This window comes from Aotus nancymaae, unplaced genomic scaffold, assembly GCF_030222135.1.
Source record: "Aotus nancymaae isolate 86718 unplaced genomic scaffold, 86718_ANA_hifiasm-v0.15.2.pri h1tg000014l, whole genome shotgun sequence".
Classification (NCBI taxonomy): domain Eukaryota; kingdom Metazoa; phylum Chordata; class Mammalia; order Primates; family Aotidae; genus Aotus; species Aotus nancymaae.
Genome location: NW_026988425.1, coordinates 80,940,458 through 80,962,011, shown reverse-complemented (window position 1 = coordinate 80,962,011; position 21,554 = coordinate 80,940,458). Strand labels below are relative to the sequence as shown.

At 37.9% G+C, this 21,554-nt stretch overlaps 1 protein-coding gene and 1 long non-coding RNA gene across 27 annotated transcripts in view; one reads left to right on the top strand and one right to left on the bottom strand.

The window, feature by feature from the left end:
- Positions 1-6,594, top strand: part of MEF2C (myocyte enhancer factor 2C) — a 182,014-nt gene extending 175,420 nt beyond the window's left edge. For 11 of the 25 annotated variants that reach the window (XM_012477543.3, XM_012477528.2, XM_012477527.2 and 8 more), the window contains one exon: positions 1,899-6,594. In XM_012477543.3, the coding sequence (XP_012332966.1) occupies positions 1,899-2,220 (322 nt within the window). In that variant the 3' untranslated portion in view covers positions 2,221-6,594. The remainder of the gene's footprint in view (positions 1-1,898) is intronic. The other 14 variants (XM_064376117.1, XM_064376119.1, XM_064376122.1 and 11 more) reach the window with 4 other exon arrangements.
- LOC135274880 (uncharacterized) overlaps positions 1-15,004 on the bottom strand; it is a 69,509-nt gene extending 54,505 nt beyond the window's left edge. The window contains exons 1-3 of one of the 2 annotated variants that reach the window (XR_010342608.1): positions 14,924-15,004; positions 12,231-12,283; positions 9,910-10,020 (exon numbers count right to left, since the gene is read on the bottom strand). This is a non-coding gene — a long non-coding RNA (uncharacterized LOC135274880). Of the gene's footprint in view, positions 1-9,909; positions 10,021-12,230; positions 12,284-14,923 lie in introns of those variants that run through there. The other variant, XR_010342609.1, reaches the window with a different exon arrangement.
- Between the last annotated feature and the right edge of the window lie 6,550 nt (positions 15,005-21,554).

The following is a 21,554-nucleotide window of genomic DNA, read 5'->3' as shown; positions in this document are numbered from 1 at the left end:
AGAAGCATTTAATTAAATTTTAGTGAAATATTCCTTCTTAGAGCCAGGAAAATTCCTTATTCCAGTAATCAAAAGATGATTTCCTCTAACATCAAAATGAATTACTAAGTAACTTTGAACCAAGATAAAATAGTCTACCATTAAGGATCCTTTTGAAATACAGGTGTTCCCTCTCCCCATTTTAACAAGGCTTAGTTAATTAAAACTTTGAAAAATTAGTAAAATAATATAGACTATAAAATAATTAGCTACAAATAAATAGCTCCAAATACAAACAGTGTTTGAAAATTATATATACTCAGTGTAGTTTCTTGATGTAAATGCTAACACTGCTTTGATTATATAAGATCATAAAAGCTAGAGGAAGAAACACTTATTAAGGAAGCAAATAATTCTCCTTTATATTATTCTCTACATTAGCTCATCTGTTTATTAATAGGAGAAGGAAAGTAATTCTTTGCCAGTAGGTGGTGCTTTTGTATAAAACATCACTCAAAGATAAACTCATTTCTGACTAATTTTATATCTCTATACATCTTGAGTTTGTATTGCATCTCCCAAAAAGCCAGCCCCAAGTTACTCCACTTTTTTTTCTGAAATATATGCTCTTTCCCTCACTGCTTATAACGACATTGTTAGTGCCAACTAATTCTCTCCCCTGGAAAGCAGCGTAATTACATACATTAGTAAGCAGGCTTGCTTTCCTTTGTTTAAAATGGGTGTGTCCGTATGGATGATTCTTTACTTGGATTCTTTCTCAGTAAAAGAGAGTACCATACTCTCTTGACAATATGGTCAAGTAATGCTGACTCTAGCTGTGGAAATCAGTGTAATTAGAGTGTAAGAAGAGTAAAAGCATCTTAAAATTGATGCTGGCAATGTTACTCTGGTTTATCCTGATCAGAGTCATTGTGATTGCTAATCTACACTTAAGGGCTCAATGCTTTTTTCTCTAGAATTCCAAGTATCTAAATTCTCCCACATTTTATGTGGGAATATATGAGGATTAAGGATTATAAACACAGTAAAATCACACTACAGCCTTCTTGTCAGCAACACCAGGTTTATCAACTAATGCCTATGGTAAATAAGAGGAGGGATAGCCTAAGTACCCCCTCAGGGAGTGACTAACATTAATACAATTGAGGTAATTGTGGAAAATAAAGAGTATTTGCATCTCACGTAACTGCAAAAGGAGGAAGAAAGTCAAATTACTTAACAATTTTAATGGAGTAGAAAGTCTAAGTGTTTTAAAATCAACATTTAAACCTTCTGCAGATAATTTTCAATTTCCCTACCCCTGTCCCTTTTCTCCATTCTTCCAGGCTTATTACCAGATACAGTTATTGTGTAGCATTTGAGTTCCAGTCATTTAAAATTTGAACTCCCTTCACTTTCTCTGAAGACTATGTGCTTATTAATTGGAGGGAAAATATTTTCATCGATAATAAGCTTTTAAAAATAATATTCAAACACAAGCATTAGTAAATCAAAGAAGTCTGTTTCCAGAGCTAAACACTGTATCTAAAGGCTTAGAAATTTAATTTTGGAACTAGTCTAGGTATAGATTCCATGAACACAGAAAATGCTTTTTCCATTGTGTCTTAAACCTTTCTGAAATGGTAACCTGTATGTTTAGGGATCCTGTCAGAGACTGGATATATGATTCATAAGGCCTGGACCAATTAAATACTGTAATTACTACCAGGCAAATCAACAAAGGCATCCTAAATCGCTCCAAGAAGGCGATGCCCCTAAGTGCTTCCAAGCACATTCTCTTCACTCTGGGCATGCTCTGGTGTCTATGCGAGTCTTTAAGCTGATGTTTGATGTAATTGTGAGTTCCTGGGGCCTCCAGGCCTCCTTCATCTGTAACTGGGTTTCCTTTCCTCCTACAGAGCTTGCACTAGCACTCATTTATCTCAGAGTTCAAATCTCTCCCTGCCTTCTACTCAAAGCCTCAACATCAAGTCAGAACCTGTTTCTCCTCCTAGAGACCGTACCACCACCCCTTCGAGATACCCACAACACACGCGCCACGAGGCGGGGAGATCTCCTGTTGACAGCTTGAGCAGCTGTAGCAGTTCGTACGATGGGAGCGACCGAGAGGATCACCGGAACGAATTCCACTCCCCCATTGGACTCACCAGACCTTCGCCGGACGAAAGGGAAAGTCCCTCAGTCAAGCGCATGCGACTTTCTGAAGGATGGGCAACATGATCAGATTATTACTTAATAGTTTTTTTTTTTTTCTTGCAGTGTGTGTGTGTGCTATACCTTAATGGGGAAGGGGGGTCGATATGCATTATATGTGCCGTGTGTGGAAAAAAAAAAAGTCAGGTACTCTGTTTTGTAAAAGTACTTTTAAATTGCCTCAGTGATACAGTATAAAGATAAACAGAAATGCTGAGATAAGCTTAGCACTTGAGTTGTACAACAGAACACTTGTACAAAATAGATTTTAAGGCTAACTTCTTTTCACTGTTGTGCTCCTTTGCAAAATGTATGTTACAATAGATAGTGTCATGTTGCAGGTTCAACGTTATTTACATGTAAATAGACAAAAGGAAACATTTGCCAAAAGCGGCAGATCTTTACTGAAAGAGAGAGCAGCTGTTATGCAACATATAGAAAAATGTATAGATGCTTGGACAGACCCGGTAATGGGTGGCCATTGGTAAATGTTAGGAACACGCCAGGTCACCTGACATCCCAAGAATGCTCACAAACCTGCAAGCATATCATTGGCGTATGGCACTCATTAAAAAGGATCAAAAACCATTAAACGAGGACCATACCTATTAAAAAAAAAAAAATGTGGCGTCGGAGGGCTAACGTATTTAATTAAATAAATAAATAAATCTGGGTCTGCATCTCTTATTAAATAAAAATATAAAAATATGTACATTACATTTTGCTTATTTTCATATAAAAGGTAAGACAGAGTTTGCAAAGCATTTGTGGCTTTTTGTAGTTTACTTAAGCCAAAATGTGTTTTTTTCCCCTTGATAGCTTCGCTAATATTTTAAACAGTCCTGTAAAAAACCAAAAAGGACTTTTTGTATAGAAAGCACTACCCTAAGCCATGAAGAACTCCATGCTTTGCTAACCAAGATAACTGTTTTCTCTTTGTAGAAGTTTTGTTTTTGAAATGTGTATTTCTAATTATATAAAATATTAAGAATCTTTTAAAAAAATCTGTGAAATTAACATGCTTGTGTATAGCTTTCTAATATATATAATATTATGGTAATAGCAGAAGTTTTGTTATCTTAATAGCGGGAGGGGGGTATATTTGTGCAGTTGCACATTTGAGTAACTATTTTCTTTCTGTTTTCTTTTACTCTGCATACATTTTATAAGTTTAAGGTCAGCTGTCAAAAGGATAACCTGTGGGGTTAGAACATATCACATTGCAACACCCTAAATTGTTTTTAATACATTAGCAATCTATTGGGTCAACTGACATCCATTGTATATACTAGTTTCTTTCATGCTATTTTTATTTTGTTTTTTTTGCGTTTTTATCAAATGCAGGGCCCCTTTCTGATCTCACCATTTCACCATGCATCTTGGAATTCAGTAAGTGCATATCCTAACTTGCCCATATTCTAAATCATCTGGTTGGTTTTCAGCCTGGAATTTGATATGCTTTTTAGAAATATGCCCAGAATAGAGAAGCTATGTTGGGGCACACGTCCTGCAAATACGGCCCTAGAAACAAGTGATATGGAATTTACTTGGTGAATAAGTTATAAATTCCCACAGAAGAAAAATGTGAAAGACTGGGTGCTAGACAAGAAGGAAACAGGTAAAAGGGATAGTTGCTTTGTCATCCGTTTTTAATTATTTTAACTGACCCTTGACAATCTTGTCAGCAATATAGGACTGTTGAACAATCCCGGTGTGTCAGGACCCCCAAATGTCACTTCTGCATAAAGCATGTATGTCATCTATTTTTTCTTCAATAAAGAGATTTAATAGCCATTTCAAGAAATCCCATAAAGAACCTCTCTATGTCCCTTTTTTTTTAATTTAAAAAAAATGACTCTTGTCTAATATTCGTCTATAAGGGATTAATTTTCAGACCCTTTAATAAGTGAGTGCCATAAAAAAGTCAATATATATTGTTTAAAAGATATTTCAGTCTAGGAAAGATTTTCCTTCTCTTGGAATGTGAAGATCTGTCGATTCATCTCCAATCATATGCATTGACATACACAGCAAAGAAGATATAGACAGTAATATCAACACTGCTATGTCATGTGTAGGACATTTCTTATCCATTTTTTCTCTTTTACTTGCATAGTTGCTATGTGTTTCTCATTGTAAAAGGCTGCCGCTGGGTGGCAGAAGCCAAGAGACCTTATTAACTAGGCTATATTTTTCTTAACTTGATCTGAAATCCACAATTTGACCACAATGCACCTTTGGTTGTATCCATATAGGATGCTAGCCTGCCTTGTACTAATGTTTTATATACTAAAAAAAAAAAAAAATCTATCAACCATTTCATATATATCCCACTACTCAAGGTATCCATGGAACACGAAAGAATAACATTTATGCAGAGGAAAAACAAAATCATCCCTGAAAATATACACACTCATACACACACACACACAGAGGAAAAAAATAAGAAAATAATTTTCCTCACCATAGACTTGATCCCATCCTTACAACCCATCCTTCTAACTTGATGTGTATAAAATATGCAAACATGTTCACGAATGTTCTTTGTCATTTCAAAGTACTTTAGTATATCAATATCAGTAGATACCAGTGGGTGGGAAAGGGTCATTATATGAAAATATGAAGAAATAGCCATATTAGTTTTTTTACCTGAAATTTGCCTCAGCAACAAAGAAAAAGTGAATTTTTAATGCTGAAGATAAAGTAAGCTAAAGTACCAGCAGAAGCCTTGGCTATTTATAGCAGTTCTGACAATAGTTTTATAAGAACATGAAGAGAACAGAATCACTTGAAAATGGATGCCAGTCATCTCTTGTTCCCACTACTGAATTCTTATAAAGTGGTGGCAAGATAGCAAAGGGATAATCTGAGAATTTTTTAAAGATGATTTAATGAGAAGAAGCACAATTTTGATTATGATGAGTCACTTTCTGTAAACAATCTTGGTCTATCTTTACTCTTATACCTTATCTGTAATTTACCATTTATTGTATTTGCAAAGCTAGTATGGTTTTTAATCACAGTAAATCCTTTGTATTCTGGACTTTAGGGCAGAGCCCTGAGGGAGTATTATTTTACATTACCCGTCCTAGAGTAACATTTTAGGCAACATTCTTCATTGCAAGTAAAAGAACCATAAGTGGCATTTTCCACGGCTGCAAGTATTATTATATCTAATCCTATTTTAAAAGATTTTTGGTAATATTAAGCTTGAATACTGGTAACAGTGATGCAATATACGTAAGCTGCACAACCTGTATATTGTATGCATTGGTGCGTGGAGGCTGTTTATTTCAACCTTTTTAAAACTTGTGTTTTTTAGTAAAATGGCTTATTTTTTCCCAAAGGTGGAATTTAGCATTTTGTAATGATGAATATAAAAATACCTGTCATCCTCAGATCATTTAAAGGTTAACTAAAGTGAGAATGAGAAAACAAAATTCCAAGACACTTTTTAAAAGAATGTCTGCCCTCTCACACTTTTATGTATTTGTTTTTCTTACATACCCACCTTTTAACTTAGAGATAGCATTTTTTGCCCTCTTTATTTTGCTGTTTGTTTTTCCAGAGAGTAAATGCTTTGTAGTTCTTTCTTTAAAAAACATTTTTTTTTAAAGAAGAAGCCACTTGAACCCTCAATAAAGGCTGTTGCCTAAGCATGGCATACTTCATCTGTTCTCGTTTGTGCCATCTGCCGTGATGTCGTCACTTTTATGGCGTTAATTTCCTGCCACTACAGATCTTTTGAAGATTGCTGGAATACTGGTGTCTGTTAGAATGCTTCAGACTACAGATGTAATTAAAGGCTTTTCTTAATATGTTTTAACCAAAGATGTGGAGCAATCCAAGCCACATATCTTCTACATCAAATTTGTCCATTTTGGTTATTTTCATAATCTGGTATTGCATTTTGCCTTCCCTGTTCATACCTCAAATTGATTCATACCTCAGTTTAATTCAGAGAGGTCAGTTAAGTGATGGATTCTGTTGTGGTTTGAATGCAGTACCAGTGTTCTCTTTGAGCAAAGTAGACCTGGGTCACTGTAGGCATAGGACTTGGATTGCTTCAGATGGTTTGCTGTATCATTTTTCTTCTTTTTCTTTTTCTGGGGACTTGTTTCCATTAAATGACAGTAATTAAAATCGCTTGTAAATGAGGGCATACAAGCATTTGCAACAAATATTCAAATAGAGGCTCACAGCGGCATAAGCTGGACTTTGTCGCCACTAGATGACAAGATGTTATAACTAAGTTAAACCACATCTGTGTATCTCAAGGGACTTAATTCAGCTGTCTGTAGTGAATAAAAGTGGGAAATTTTCACAAGTTTCTCCTGCTGGAAATAAGGTATAATTTGTATTTTGCAGACAATTCAGTAAAGTTACTGGCTTTCTTAGTGATGCAGTGTCCGTGGTGCATTTTTTTAAATTAATGTTTTGCTGTTTAAATTTATTCCATTTTATTGTGTTTTTTTTTTTAAAGCAGCTTATGCCACAAGCACAAATGAGCTTTCTCAGTTTTCAACTCAAAATATTATAAGAAAAGATGGATATGTGTGTTTGTGTGGGAGGGTTGTGAATTGGATAACAGTGCTTAGGGTATTACAGTATTCAGCCAGTGTGGGAAGTTTAAGGTTCTTATTGAATGGTTCAACTTCTTTACCAAAGAAGTTCCATGAAGATCTTTGATAACCTGTTTAAATGTACAGAATTTTCCAAAAATCACTGTAGAAAGCAGTACCATAAAATAAGTCATTTTTAACTGAAATCTGTAGAAAGTGCTTCCAAAAGCACTTCCTTTTTTCTTCATCAAAATAATTTCTAAAGGTTGAAAACATAAGCTTATGTATAAATATTTGAGTAAATTAGTGAATTCATACATTTTTAGAGACTATCAAATATATCCATTATCAACATTCAATAATCTCTAAAGGAGACTATCCTTAAAAAGATTGAAATAAAGATTAATTTAAAAACTGAAAAGGAAAACGAGGCAGCACCAGTTAGCCAGCTGGAGAACCTGGACTTTTGCATTGGTAGTGAGATCTTCTCCAAAAAGAACGCAGGGAAATGTTGCATATGGCTTCAAAATAGCAGTGCTTTTTGCTTTGTTCTCTTGTATTCATTTTCAGCAAACATTTATTAAGCAATTATTATACGTAACTCGTGGTGATTCCAGGATAAATGAAGATGCAGCCCTTTCTCTTAGGAAACTTATAAACTAATAGGAGATAAAAAGCATTCTCAGGGAAGTCTACGAAGTACTCCCAGGGAGTCACTTTGGCCATCCTGGGAGCAGAGCAGAGGCTCAGAGTACGGACACTTCCTAATCCACCCAACAGAGGCAGCCTTAGACTTGATTTTGAAGGTGGGCAGGATTGAGAAAGGCCCAGAAGGGGATGAGTTCAAGGCTGTTTGTGGGCATGTGACCCCTGCAGTCACACATGGCCCTACCCTGTGTTTGGTTTAATGTTCTGCTATCATTATGCTGAAATTCTTAATAATTCTATGTTTGAGTTTGAATGTTGTAAGTAAAGTCCAATAGGACAATAGTCATGTGCTTGAGCAGAGGAGATACACAGGAAAAAGTGAAAGGTTTTATATTTTAGTACCTTTAACAGAGGGAAACTTGTGTTTTGCTTTTTCAACAAGGACTTCCACATTTTCATTTTGCACTGGGCCCTGGAATTATGACACCATCCCTGGATGAAGGCATTCTACAAGGAAGAAATAGTAGATACAAAGGTACAGAGATGGGAAAGCAAGAGATAAACTTGCAGGAATTGTGGGCCTTTCTGTTTAGATAGAGTATAGCTATGTGTAGGGGAGCAGTAAGAGACAAGACTGGAAGAGTTAGTTTGCCTCTGATTATATAACAGCAAATTTAAAAGTCTTAGGTTGAAAGATTTAGTAGAGAGAAAATTGTCAGAATTCAGTAAATGGTTAGATTAATGGTAGGAGTGGTGATAGTTAAGGAATTGTTAAAGTTTACAATTTTAGGCTTAAATGATTAGGATCCAGGTAATGTCCACATTGGAAATTGAAAGGTCACTGCTTTGTGAGGAGGGTAGTCACTTCAGTTTTCAGTATGTTGAGTTTGACTTACATTCAGTTAGAATAAACTCAGAATATCAGTTAATGCTGGCCTGATTTGGATGTGTAGGGTTTTTAAAATTTCAATTATGTTTGGAAGTCTGGATTAAATAGAGTTACTGAATTTGGCAAAGAAACCCTATGCAGAACAGAGCATCTGAATTTTCATCTTGCGATTTGAGAAAACCCTTTTTCCATTTTGTTTGCATATTTCTATGGCATCGTTCCTATGTGTTATCCTTGCAGATTGACTTCTAAACAAGATCCAGTGATGAAGGAGGAAAGCCAACTTCACTCCCCTACTGTGCATATCCCTTAGATTCCAACTGTCCTATTGCCTGAGAGCAAATATCACCATCACCAAAAATGAGGCTGCTCTTTAACCTCTCCTGTCACAAGCCCAGCCTCCTTCCTGGGAACTTATGTCAAGAGTTAGAATTAGGAAAACATGGGGAAATGGTCATTGTTTCTGGCCTTAAAATAGTTTCTGTTCTTACCGATAACCATGGCTGCCAAATTGTCAGCTCTATTGCTTCCCCAGTCTGGACTGCTTCAGACTAGAGGAAGAACTTCCAGCCCTCACATACCCATTTTTAGTACCCAACTTCTGGAAAGGATACTCACCCTTTGAATCTGGCAACTCAGTATAAGGGCCAGACTGAAATGGGAGGAAACATGAACTACTAATGGGACAATTCTGCATGGAATAGAAAGTAGTTAGGAGAGCACTTTGCTTAAACACTCCAGGACCAGAAATGTGGGGGCCTTGTTAGTTTCCTCGACACCCTCCATCAAGGGAGAGCCAATGCCTGGAAGGTTGCAATGGCAGGGGCAACCTGAGGAAACTGATGCTGAAGTTGGCCTGTGAGTGGGGACATGACACTAACAGTCCCTTCACTACAATGGACTTGACTTACATTATCTTACTTAATCTGCTTGATGACACTGTGACAAGGGTGCAGTTTTTTTCAGAGGTCTTGGTTAATAATTAAATCAACTCGGCCGGGTGTGGTGGCTCACGCCTGTAATCCCAGCACCTTGGGAGGCCAAGGCGGGTGGATCACCTGGGATTGGGAGTTCGAGACCAGCCTGACCAACATGGAGAAACTCCATCTCTACTAAAAAGACAAAATTAGCCGGGCGTGGTGGCACATGCCTGTAATCCCAGCTACTTGGGAAGTTGAGGCAGGAGAATCACTTGATCCCGGTAGGCGGAGGTTGCGGTAAGCTGAGGTCACACCATTGCACCCCAGCCTGGGCAACAAGAGCGAAACTCCATCTCAAACAAAGCAAAACAAAAAACCAACTATGCCCCTCAGAAGATAAGTAGCATTCATCAAGTTATTTATTCTCTCTAAGCACTGATTTTCTCTAACTCACAGAGTTTATTACTAACTCAGAGGGTTGCTGTGAGGGTCCATTAAGACTTTGATAGGTGCTAATCACTAAAAAAATCGGGACCTCATTCTCCCACAAGTTACTCAAAGCAAACACAATGCTACTCTGTAAAATGATGGTAAAAGAAGTTGACAAAGTTCTGATTTTTCCTACAATGACCACAGTGTGCTATTTTATTTCTTTAGGAATATCATATTCCCAAAAGATAATTTGGTAGGACCCTACTTTGCTGATGCTCAAAGCACATACTCTACTTACAGAGAAAGGCAAGCTGTGCAGATATTCATCCCAAAGCTTCCCACTACTGGTGCTAATCACATCAAAATACAGACGTTTCTAGAAGTAATAGTTACAGAAACAATTACTTTCTTCAAATGTTTTTTTCTATAAGTATTCTGTGTAATGTGCTCATTTATTTTTACAAATGAGAGAGGCCTGTTCGGAAATGCAAATCCATTTGTATGCAAAAGCTTACATGTAATATTCATGATTAAAGTACAGGGAAGGTGCCTATTCCTACAGGAATGCTTAAGTAAATTGTAGGACATCCTCCCAATTGATACTATGTAACCATTGTTTAAAAAACACAAAACAAACTAAAGCCTCTATGTACTGATATGGAAAACTCCAGAACATATTGTTAGGTAAAAAGTAATAATAGAGTAGTGTACAGAGCATGCTAACTTTCAGGTAAGAAAAGGAGGAGACCAAAACAGTATTTGCTTATTTGCATCAAGAAACCCTAGAAGAATACACAAAGAAATGAAGAAAGTACGGCTGGGAGCAGTGGCTCACACCTGCAATCCCAGCACTTTGGGAGGCCGAGGCAGGTGTATCATGAGGTCAGGAGTTCGAGACCAGCCTGGCCAACATGGTGAAACCGCATCTCTACTAAAAATACAAAAAAAAAAAAAAAAAAAAAACCAAGCTGAGCATGGTGTCATGCCTATAATCTCAGCTACCTGGGAGGCTGAGGCAGGAGAATTGCTTGAACCCAGGAAGCAGAGCTTGCAGTGAGCTGAGATTGTACCACTGTACTCCAGCTTGTGTGACAGAGCAAGACTCCATCTAAAAAAACACAAAACAAAAACAAAAAAACAGAAATGAAGAAGTTACCAGTGTGGCAAGGGGCGCGGAAAGAGGTGAATGAGAGGAAAGATTTAACAACACATACTTTTAAATATCGTTTTTATTTTTGAACTATATGAATATGCTACTTATTTTTTTTTAAGGTTTTAGTTTGGAAAGAAGCCTTCCCCAAAAAAGCAAATGCCACACACTAAATAGATTTACAGAAAACTCTCCTCTAATGAAGATGCCTTTGGGAAATGCCAGTGTGTAGAGCAAACCTCAGGACTGATAGGTTTGCCTCCGAGATTCTCCAGGTACAGGAGGCCTCAGCTGTCAGTTCTGGATGACAGGACCACAACCTTCAGCTTAGTAGTTTGCTTCTCTATTGATTACATTAACTGGCCAGCAAGCCTCACTCAAGCAAGCAGTTTTCTATAATTAAATCACAAATATGAATTTAGAATTCATCCTATAAGATTTAATTTACTCTGCCTAGTTAATAATCAGTTTCTCCTATCAGCCATCTAATATTAAGACTATAAATCTAGAGATCTTGGCTGAATTTCTGTTGCTTCCTTGCTCAATGTCATTGTAAGCTGCTCCCCTATGATCAACCCAGCTATAGTATTAGAACACAGAAAGCATGTCATCCTTACCAACTCCTGTGTCCGTAACAATCAGCTGAAATTGCATGGAGACTATGTTACTTTGTGGTACTTTCAAATTCATCAGCTATATTTCCAAGGAAGATTTGGGAGACTGAGGATAATATTTTTCACTATTTTCTATCTTTTCATTCTTCATATTTACTATCCTTTATGTGCTTTACATGTGAAAAAAATTATCTGACAAAATAAAAAAACATTTTCTTTACTTCAGAGTTCTACTGGCGATAAAAGAATAATGCTTTCCCTCATGAAAATGTACAACCGTTATTTGTCAATTAAAATAATTTTTTTCAAAAATAAAGAATAATAATTTCTAGCCAGGAGTGACAGCTTACAGTCTGTAATCCCAATGGTTCGGGTTTGGAGACTGAGTTGAGCGGATCACTTGAGCCCTGGAGTTTAAGACCAGCCTGAGCAACGTAGTGAGAGCCCTGTCTCTACAAAACGAAAAAATTAAAAATTAGCCTGTCGTGGTGGCGCAGCTATTCTGGAGGCTGAGGCAAAAGGGTCACTAGAGCCCTGGAGTTAAAGGTTGTAGGGAGCTATAATTGCACTATTGCACTCTAGCCTGGGGGACAGAGCAAGATCCTGTAGCTATAAAAGAGAGAGACAGAGAAAGAGGATAATACTCTCTTCCATCTCTTTCCCGAATCCCCCAATCAGTAATGATATTTGTCTTTTGAGTTTAATGACTACAAGAGAACTCAGAAAAATGATTTTTGTCTTCTAACCAGTGTGTCCTCTCCAGAATCCACTTTAAATGTACTGACAATATAAGGACATAGACAACAGCTCTTCCTCACCTACCTTCGTAAAGCCCAGTTTTCTTCCCGCCTTTTTAATACTTCATTTTGTAGATTCTGAGATAGAAGAGAAAGTTACTATGAAATATGAAATCAAGAAATAGAAGACACGATACATTGAACTTCTGTATTCAAAAAATTATATATGACTAGTTATTAGATAAACCAGAATGTAACTAATTTCAGTGCTAATTGTGACAACTATTAAAAAACACTCATTAAAATTTATGTGAGGATTATACTGCAAGAAAGAAGCTGAGCATAATAGAGAATAAACTGTATAATTCCATTTATATACAGTTCAAGAACAGACAAAACGAATCTATGCTGATAGAAATCAGAACAGGGGTTGCCTGTTGGTGGGGGTGGGAATTGACTAGAAGGGGGCACAACGGGACTTACTTCAGTGACAGAAATGTTAAATATCTTGACTGGGATAGTTTGTTAAAATTCACCTAAGTGTACATTTAAGATCTGTGCATTTCACTATGTGTAAATTTTACCTCAATTTTAAAATGCTTATGTGAAGAGAAATCTCAAATTCAGAATATTGTATAAGAAATAGTAGGAAGGGCCGGGCGCGGTGGCTCACGCCTGTAATCCCAGCACTTTGGGAGGCCGAGGCGGGTGGATCACGAGGTCAAGAGATCGAGACCATCCTGGTCAACATGATGAAACCCTGTCTCTATTAAAAATACAAAACATTAGCTGGGCATGGTGGCGTGTGCCTGTAATCCCAGCTACTCAGGAGGCTGAGGCAGGAGAATTGCCTGAACCCAGGAGGCGGAGGTTGCGGTGAGCTGAGATCGCGCCATTGCACTCCAGCTTGGGTAATAAGAGCGAAACTCCATCTCAAAAAACAAAAAACAAATGAACAACAAAAAAAGAAATAGTAGGAGGGACTACCACTCTAAGGTATCTCCTGTTGAAGTGTGTGAGGGCCTACTTCAATACAGATAATTATTATGCTTCCATTGAGCCCTGATTCAAATCAAGATAAACTATTCAAAGAATATTAGTTCTCTTAAATACTTTGAACATATTCCACTGTAATATTTGTTGTACTGTTGCATTACCATAGATAAAAAGAGGTAAATTTCAGCTCAATCCTGATTAAGTTAACACAAAGGCTAAAGTAGTAGCAGTAATCTAATATAATTACATGGAGGCTGATCATATAATGTAACAATACACATCAAATAAATTGACTGCTTCAAGGATGAAGATATTATTTATTGCAGAATATTAAATAGCTTGATTATTTTGCTATCTGGAGTCTTACACCATATTCTTACTAACTCTTGCTCAACATAATGTTAAACCTCAGAAGATAAGAATAAAAAAGCTAAAATGCTTATCTTTTGTCTTTAGACTGTCCAAAAAGAAGTTTCATTGATTTTCACCCCAAGGAAACTATTTGAAGCTTCAATCCAAGAGTGATAGTCAATGCAACCAGTAATAATAAAACACTTTCCCGTGAAATTGATCATTCAGCCACTCATCTTTGAGGGTTAAATAAAGGAAAACACAAATAAAAATAAAAGGCCCAGGAGAAATTTGTTGTACACTTAGTGAAATTAAGTGCAAGGCTTATCTGTTTAAGTCCTCTGAAGCTACCAGTGGAATTTCATGAGTGTATGAATTTCAGAGAAAAGTACATATGATCAGTAGAAAAAAATACTTAAATGGGAGGAGGGCAGTGGACATTGCAATATTCTCTTAATTGTTAAGAAAAAAGATGTCAAACATTAAAACATAAAATATTCTTCATAAAGCATCAGAAACCATTTGTTTTTAATGCATTTAATGTGTATATAATTCTAATTACACATGCATAATACATATATAACACACATAATATATATGTATAGTTCATAAACATGAATCAGATTGATATAATCAACAGTAGAAAAGAGGTCTTGATTTGTCTACATGAATATTTGTCTCATAAAATAAACTCTATGATAGCAAAAGATTTTCCATTTTGGTTTTTGCTCATTCTCCTTTGTCTATCACCACCACAAGGCTGTGCACACCCAACCCAAGCAAACAGCAATATTTGAGGGCAAGCAGAAATAATATAAGAAAACCTCATTCTAGGAAGTATATATTTGGGCCTACTTTATAAGGTCACATTATAAGGATGACTGCTCTGTGTCTCCTGGATAACATCAGAGAGTGACGCTTGTATTACTCCCAGTATTTCTTCATGCTGATGAGGAGGATGTAAAGGTGCACTTGTGTAGAAAAGGTGAGCAAGCAAGGGTCCCATAGAGATATCCAAACACCAGCGTTCATTTTATTACAAACCATCATATAGAGTAAAATAATCTTCAGTTGTGATCTTCTGCTATTTTAACTATGTAATAAGTAATGTTGTAAGTCCTTTATAATACGTAATTTATTATATATATTAAGAAATATTTCAGTCTTTTTTTTTAATAGTGTATTTGGGCTCTGGGGTACATGTGCATGTCCTGCATCCTGCAGGATTGATGCATAGGTACATACATGCCATGGTGGTTTGCTGTCTCCATCCCCTGCACCACGTCGCCTATGTCAGGCATTTCTCCCGGTGTTATCCCTCCCCATCCTCCCTGCCCACCCCCCGCTGTCCCTCCCCTCCACTCCCCCACCTAGCCCAGTGAGTGTTGTTCCCTTCCCTGTGACCAAGTGTTCTCATTGCTCATCACCCACCTATAAGTGAGAACATGCAGTGTTCGGTTTTCTGTTCTTGCGTCAGTTTGCTGAGAATGATAGTTTCTAGGTTCATCCATGTCTCTACAAAGGACACAAACTCATGAAAAATAAACATACCTCCAACGGAGCTGATAGATTCTAGGGAGTAACTGTGGACAGTAAGTGATTATTCTCCTTACCTGGAACCAACTCCTAGGAGTAATGAACAAAGTATTTAAAAATCTCTAAATGCAAATTTTTTAAATAACTCAAAATGTTTTCAAAAAGATTAGAAAATGAAACTATTATGAAGAAGTATTTTGTTGGGAGACAGTCCTTCATGGCTCTCTCCCATTGATACATATCTTGTTGGGTTTGCCAGGAATGCAAGTGCAAGACCAGACTAGTCTTCTCGTTCTGTCACCCAGGCTGGAGTGCAGTGGTGTAATCTTGGCTCACTGCAACCTCCGCCTTTGGGATTCAAGCAATTCTCCTGCATCAGCCTCCTGAGTAACTGGAACTACAGGCATGATACAGGGTTTCACTGTGTTGTCCAGGGTGGTCTTGAATTTTTGACCCTAAGTGATTTGCCCACCTTAGCCGCTCAAAGTGCTGGGATTACAGGCGTGAACCACTGAGCCTGGCCTCAAGACCAAGCTACTCGTTAACCAGGTCATTTCTCAAGGTTGGATTTGCAGTGAGCAGTCTTGAAGGATAAGGTAAAATCTTCCTCTGAGACAGAGTGGGCTTGCTTGCTGCTTGTTATAAAAGTGGTGAATTCCCCAAACTTAGTGTTCCTCAGCTACACAAACCCACTGTGCACGTAGCACCCATCTGAGCCATATCACACCACCATATCACACAGGACTGTGGACAAAAGGAATCAATGCAAATATGTTGATGTTCATGCTGTTTGCTGTGTGCCACGAGAAACAAATACTTTTATCTGTGACTCAGGAGACTCATGTCTTCTGCCAACCTCTATCAAACAGTAACAGGCTTACTTAATAGCTTCTAAGTTTTGGCGGGAGGATGGGTTGATGGCAGAAACATGTTTCTTTTTTAAAAAAGGAAGGACAAGGCTTCCACAGTTTTCGTTCAAAGATATGAAAAGACCCCCTGGAATCTAGTAGCTAATGTTCTTGCCCAAGTGGTAGATGGGGAATGGGTGGAGGTGGGTAAGAGTCCCCCACTGCTGTACCTGTGAATGAAGCTAAACAATGAGAAGCAAAATTGAAGCAAGCTACAAAAATGGTGTCTTAGTTGTTGCTCCCTCTCCTACAAATGGGCAGGGGACGGGATATTAACATTACAAAGGAACAGAAAACTCCAGATAAAAGATAGTGTGGCTGTGGCTATGGAGTCAAGCAATTTCTAAAACTGAAATAAGTGATGTCAGAAATAGGGATTTTGCTCATCAGTATAGACCTTCAGATGAAATACAAACATTAGAAGTTTGGTTATGCCATGAGCAAGCAGCCTCTCAAAAGCAAAAGTGAATGCAAAGCTTTGCCGAATCGCTGGCGATGCCCGTCTACCTGGTCTCTGCTTCAGTCAAACCTGAGGCACTGGATGCTGGGTGGCTGAAAGCTCACAAGACAAAATGCAGTGACATAGACAAGGAGAGAAAGAAAGGGACCCCTGGACCTAGGCATTCTCCAGATGCCAAAGGTGCACAGAGAAGAAAGCAGCACTGGGGCTAAGATATCCATCTTAGAGTCAAGGGTCAAGGGGAATGAAAAGGCTAAAAATTATGTTTCCTCTTACTATCCCCACCAATAGACTAGCCTCACCAGCAACCCTGCACCACGCAACCTCACTGCTGGGGAATAGCATGATCTGTGTACTGCCATTTTTAGGCCCTCTAAAGACACCATCACTGCCTAACACAGGTGAAAAAAGGAAGCTATTAACCTGCTACTAAGGTCTTGTTGAAAGCCGTGCAAGCATTGTGACTCTCTGGCCTGCTGTTTCCCTTTTAGTTCAGGTCAACTCCAACTTGATGATTAACAAGCTAGGAATGCCCAACAGGCATTATGAGTCAAATAGAAACGATATATCAAGAGTACAGGCAGCCTGGCCCTGGCAGCATTTTGGTTTTACAATGAAAAAGTGGCAGCTAACCCTGTGGGGACCTCCTTATCCTTGACTCCACTACATGAAGCAAAACCAATAGTTCAAAGGAACTCTATTCACAGGGTTTTCCTAAATATTTGGTCCCAACTCACTGATGATTGAACTAAACTAAAAGCTGATGGTATCTACTGGGAGGCAGTAATTGTCCAATTTCAATGACAGACTGGAAGACTGTGGTAAGGACCTGTCACCACAATGAGTTGAATTGAAAGCCATTTTCCTTGCCTTACACAATAATTCTGAGGGCCAGACATGTTGTATTTTTACTGATTCTTGGTCTGTAGTCAATGGCCTAGGCATCTGGTCTGGCAGAATAAAGACAACCCTGTTCAAGGGCAGCAAACTAAAAACAAATTTTGGTTGTCTATTGAATAATCTGGGTCACTCAGTACATGCCTTTGTAAAGATTCATTTTCAAATGAGAATGATTGGAACCAAGCTGCTGATAAGCCTGAGCTTTCCAGAGAGCCACCATTGTCAGCTAGATCTATTATAGCATCACACATAGCAACACAGCCATCTTAATAGACTGGGCACGAATTAAAAAACAGTATTTATGGTGCAGATGCCACCACTGCATGCCAGACTTAGGACTTTTGCCAAAAATTGGTCTATTTATCTTTCAATGAAGAACTCACTGTACTTCAATAGGCATTGTCCCTGCCTGTACCTGGAAAATTGATTATATTGGACCTTTGATCCACTCTTGGACTACCATTGATGCCTTATCACTATTGACAGGTTATCGTATTGCAATTCTAGACTAATCATCTGACTGTAGTCGTACCAGTTTGGTCTTTGAATCAAACGCTTTCATGTTTTCAGCTTTCTAGATGATCTATGTTCAGAATGTATGCCTGCTGTCTCAAAGGCCTCTCAATAATGAACCAAAGGTCAAGGTATTTGTTGGGTATTCCATACACCTAGTCATTTACAAGTATTTGATATTGTAGCACCTTGAAAAAGCATTTTCAAACCAACACAAAAGGATTTCTGATTCCATCACTCTTACATTCTCCTGGTCCACCCACCTAAGTAAGACAGTCTAGTCCTTGAATGTAGCCATCCACAGAAAGGTTTCATCTCCTTTGCTTGACTCTTGGGTAATGATCAGAAGAGGATGAGAGGGTATTGATACCGATTTTGAAACTTTAGTATGCCACCCTGACCATGATATTTCTTTCCCTTAGCAGCAAACCAGAGGGTGACCTAACTGGTACATGCTCCGGGTTGCAAACTAGCCAAAATGAGAGTTCATCTGTTTTGTTCACTGTGGCACCCTAAGCTGCTAGAATGGAACCTGGCACAGAAGCAACTCCCAACAAACACTTCATGAATTAGTGAATGAATTATATATATAAAATAAAGTATTCCATGACTGTTGGGACCTTTAAATTGGTTTAAAAAATAGCTTGATATGTTAATACATTTAGATGCATTTTATCTGTAATAATTCCTAATACCATTTGTTATAAGAATGAACCATAGTTTTTCATTTGCTCTACTGATGGACAGTTAGTTTGCATGCATCAATATGGAAAAATCTTAAAAACATAAGTTTTGGAGAAAAAGCAAATCTCTAGATACATAAATATGTGGTAAAAGACTTATTTCCAAAATGCACAGGACAAATATATATCAACTTTTAGAAAGCGGCTACCTCTGGAAAGAAAGAAAAGGAGAGTAGGCAGGATTAGAAGGTGGAGGAATAATTTTTACTTGTTCATTTTCTTTAAAAAGACTACACAAAAATTAAGATCTTTCCAAGTGAATGGTGATTAATAAATTTTTTGATATTGTTATTTTATTAGCATTTTTCTGTACATTTGAAATATTTTATACTCAAAAATAATAATTATTTTTTTGAGATGGGATCTTGCTCTGCTGCCCAGACTGGAGTGTGGTGGCGCAATCTCTGCTCACTGTAACTTTCACCTCCTAGGTTCAAGTGATTCTCCCACCTCAGCCTCCTGAGTAGCTGGAATTATAGGCATGCGTGCCACCACACCCAGCTTAATTTTTGTAGTTTTAGTAGAAATAGGATTTCGCCATGTTGCCCAGGCTGGTCTCAAATTCCTGACCTCAAGTGATCCACCTGCTTCGGCCTCCCAAAGTGCTGGTATTACGGGCATGAGCTACTGTACCCGACCAAAAAGTAATTTTTAAACTATTATAATATTTTCTGGTTTTGAATAAACTCCTTGATCACTATAGAAAACATAAGGACTTAAGTTCAATCTAAGATTAGTAGCTGACATTTTCATTAATTCTCAAAACCAATAATTTCTATCATAGTTTTATTTTATTTCATTTTATATTTTATTTTACATTTTATTTTGAGACAGAGTCTCACTTCGTTGCCCAGGCTAAAGTGCAGTGGTATGATCATACCTCACTATAACTTCAAACTCCTGGGCTCGAGCAGTCTTCCCACCTCAGACTTCTGAGTTGCTGGGACTACAAACATGTGCCACCACACCTAGTAAATTTTTTTCTGTTTGTTTTTGGTAGAGACTGGGGTCTCCTCATGTTGCCCAGACTGGTCTCAAACTCCTGGGGTCTAGCAATCCTCCCGCCTCAGTCTCCCAAAGTGCTGGGGTTACAGGCATGAGCCACCATGGTGGCCCATAATTTTTATCTTTATATGCATAAAAATAAAATTAAATTAAGTTGAAATTTTTATTTATTTATTTTCAGTTTTGATTAATATTTATTTATGGTAATCTTTTATTCCTCGCCCCCGTCCCATCCTTTCCCCCAAGTCCCCAAAGTCCATGGTATCATTCGTATGTCTTTGTGCCCTCATAACTTAGCTCCCACTTATGAGTGAGAATACATGATGTTTGGTTTTAATTCCTGAATTACTTTACTTAGAATAATGGTCTCCAATTCCATCAAAGTTGAATTTTGAAAGTAGAAATAAAATAATCACATTTTACCATTTTATTTATAGTTTTGTACACTTATGGATAGGTTATTACTTCTATATCAATTCTTTGAGCAGCTAATAATGTCCCATTCTTAATTAATCTATGCAGTATTTCCACATAAACTTACACATACGTATTTAAGGGTTACATAGTTTTGTAAAAGAGGTTCCCTCCACCCATAGTAAGTGAGTAATTCTGCAGAAACATGCTCCTCACTTTGCACTTTACACATACCCAAATTATTTGCTATTGGGGGTTGTATTCTACCTTCAAATCCAGTCTCCTGCGTGTTGCATGCTGATTTACCCAGCCTCTTTGGGGACTAGTTTGAGAGCGTTTCAGCTAATTTAATAATGTAAGTTTGTCATACCAGCAAGAATATCTCTCTATAAGCTGAAAGAAGCCAGAGTGCTTTAAGTTAGCTTAAAAAAAGAAATTGTTAAAGCAAGTTAGAATCTTCAACTATCTTAAGTGGATGAATCCAATACTAACTAGATGATAACTTGTAATTTTGTACACCATTGCTACACATAAATGTGAGGTTAAATAAGAATGGGGGAAGAAGGAATTACATATTCTTGTGTGTTCATTTGCATTTTTCCCTACAGATCAGTATCCTCTAATGCTGACTATTAAGGATTTTGAAATAGTTGACTGATGAGTTTCTTATTCTTTTATTATCAAATGCATGTATCTGGGAAACAGGAACAACATAGCAAAAAAGCTTGAAGTAACTTTTACTAAATTCTCAGGTAACTAAGTGTGTAAATTCTGTTAGACTTTGATCATGGGCTGGGCGCGGTTGCTCACACCTGTAATCCCACCACTTTGGGAGGCCGAGGGGGGCAGATCAGGAGGTCAAGAGATCGAGACCTTCCGGGCCAACGTGATGAAACCCCGTCTCTACTTAAAAAAAAAAAAAAACTTAGCCAGATGTGGTGGCACGCACCTGTGGTCCCAGCTACTTGGGAGGCTGAGGCTGAAGAATCGCTTGAACCCAGGAGGCGGAGGTTCCAGTGAGCCGAGAATGCACCACCGCACTCCAGCCTAGTGACAGAGCAAGACTCCATCTTTTTAAAAAAACAAAACACTTTGATCATGAAAAGATAATGGCTCAGCAACAGAAGATGATCTTGTCAGCCATTTGTAACCAAAGGACATGACTGAGAGATGGCTGTGATATGCTCTTTGCCTTGTTCCTTCCCTAAACAAATAGTTGTTAAATCCTAGGTAAATAGCAAGATTTTTGGTACTTTGGAAAATAAAATAATTTTTCTAAAGTATAGCCCATGTTGACCAGGCACTGTGGCTCACACCTATAATCCCAGCACTTTGGGAGGCCGAGGCGAGCAGATCACTTGAAGTCAGGAGTTTGAGACCAGCCTGGCCAACATGGCAGAAACCCATCTCCACTAAAAATAAAAAATGTAGCTGGGCGTGGAGCTACTAGGGAGGCTGAGGCAGGAAAATCACTTGAACCTGGAAGGCGGAGGTTACAGTGAGCTGAGATTGCACCACTGTACTCCAGCCTGGACAACAGTGAGACTCTGTCTCAAAAAAGAAAAACAAAAGTTAAGTCCCTG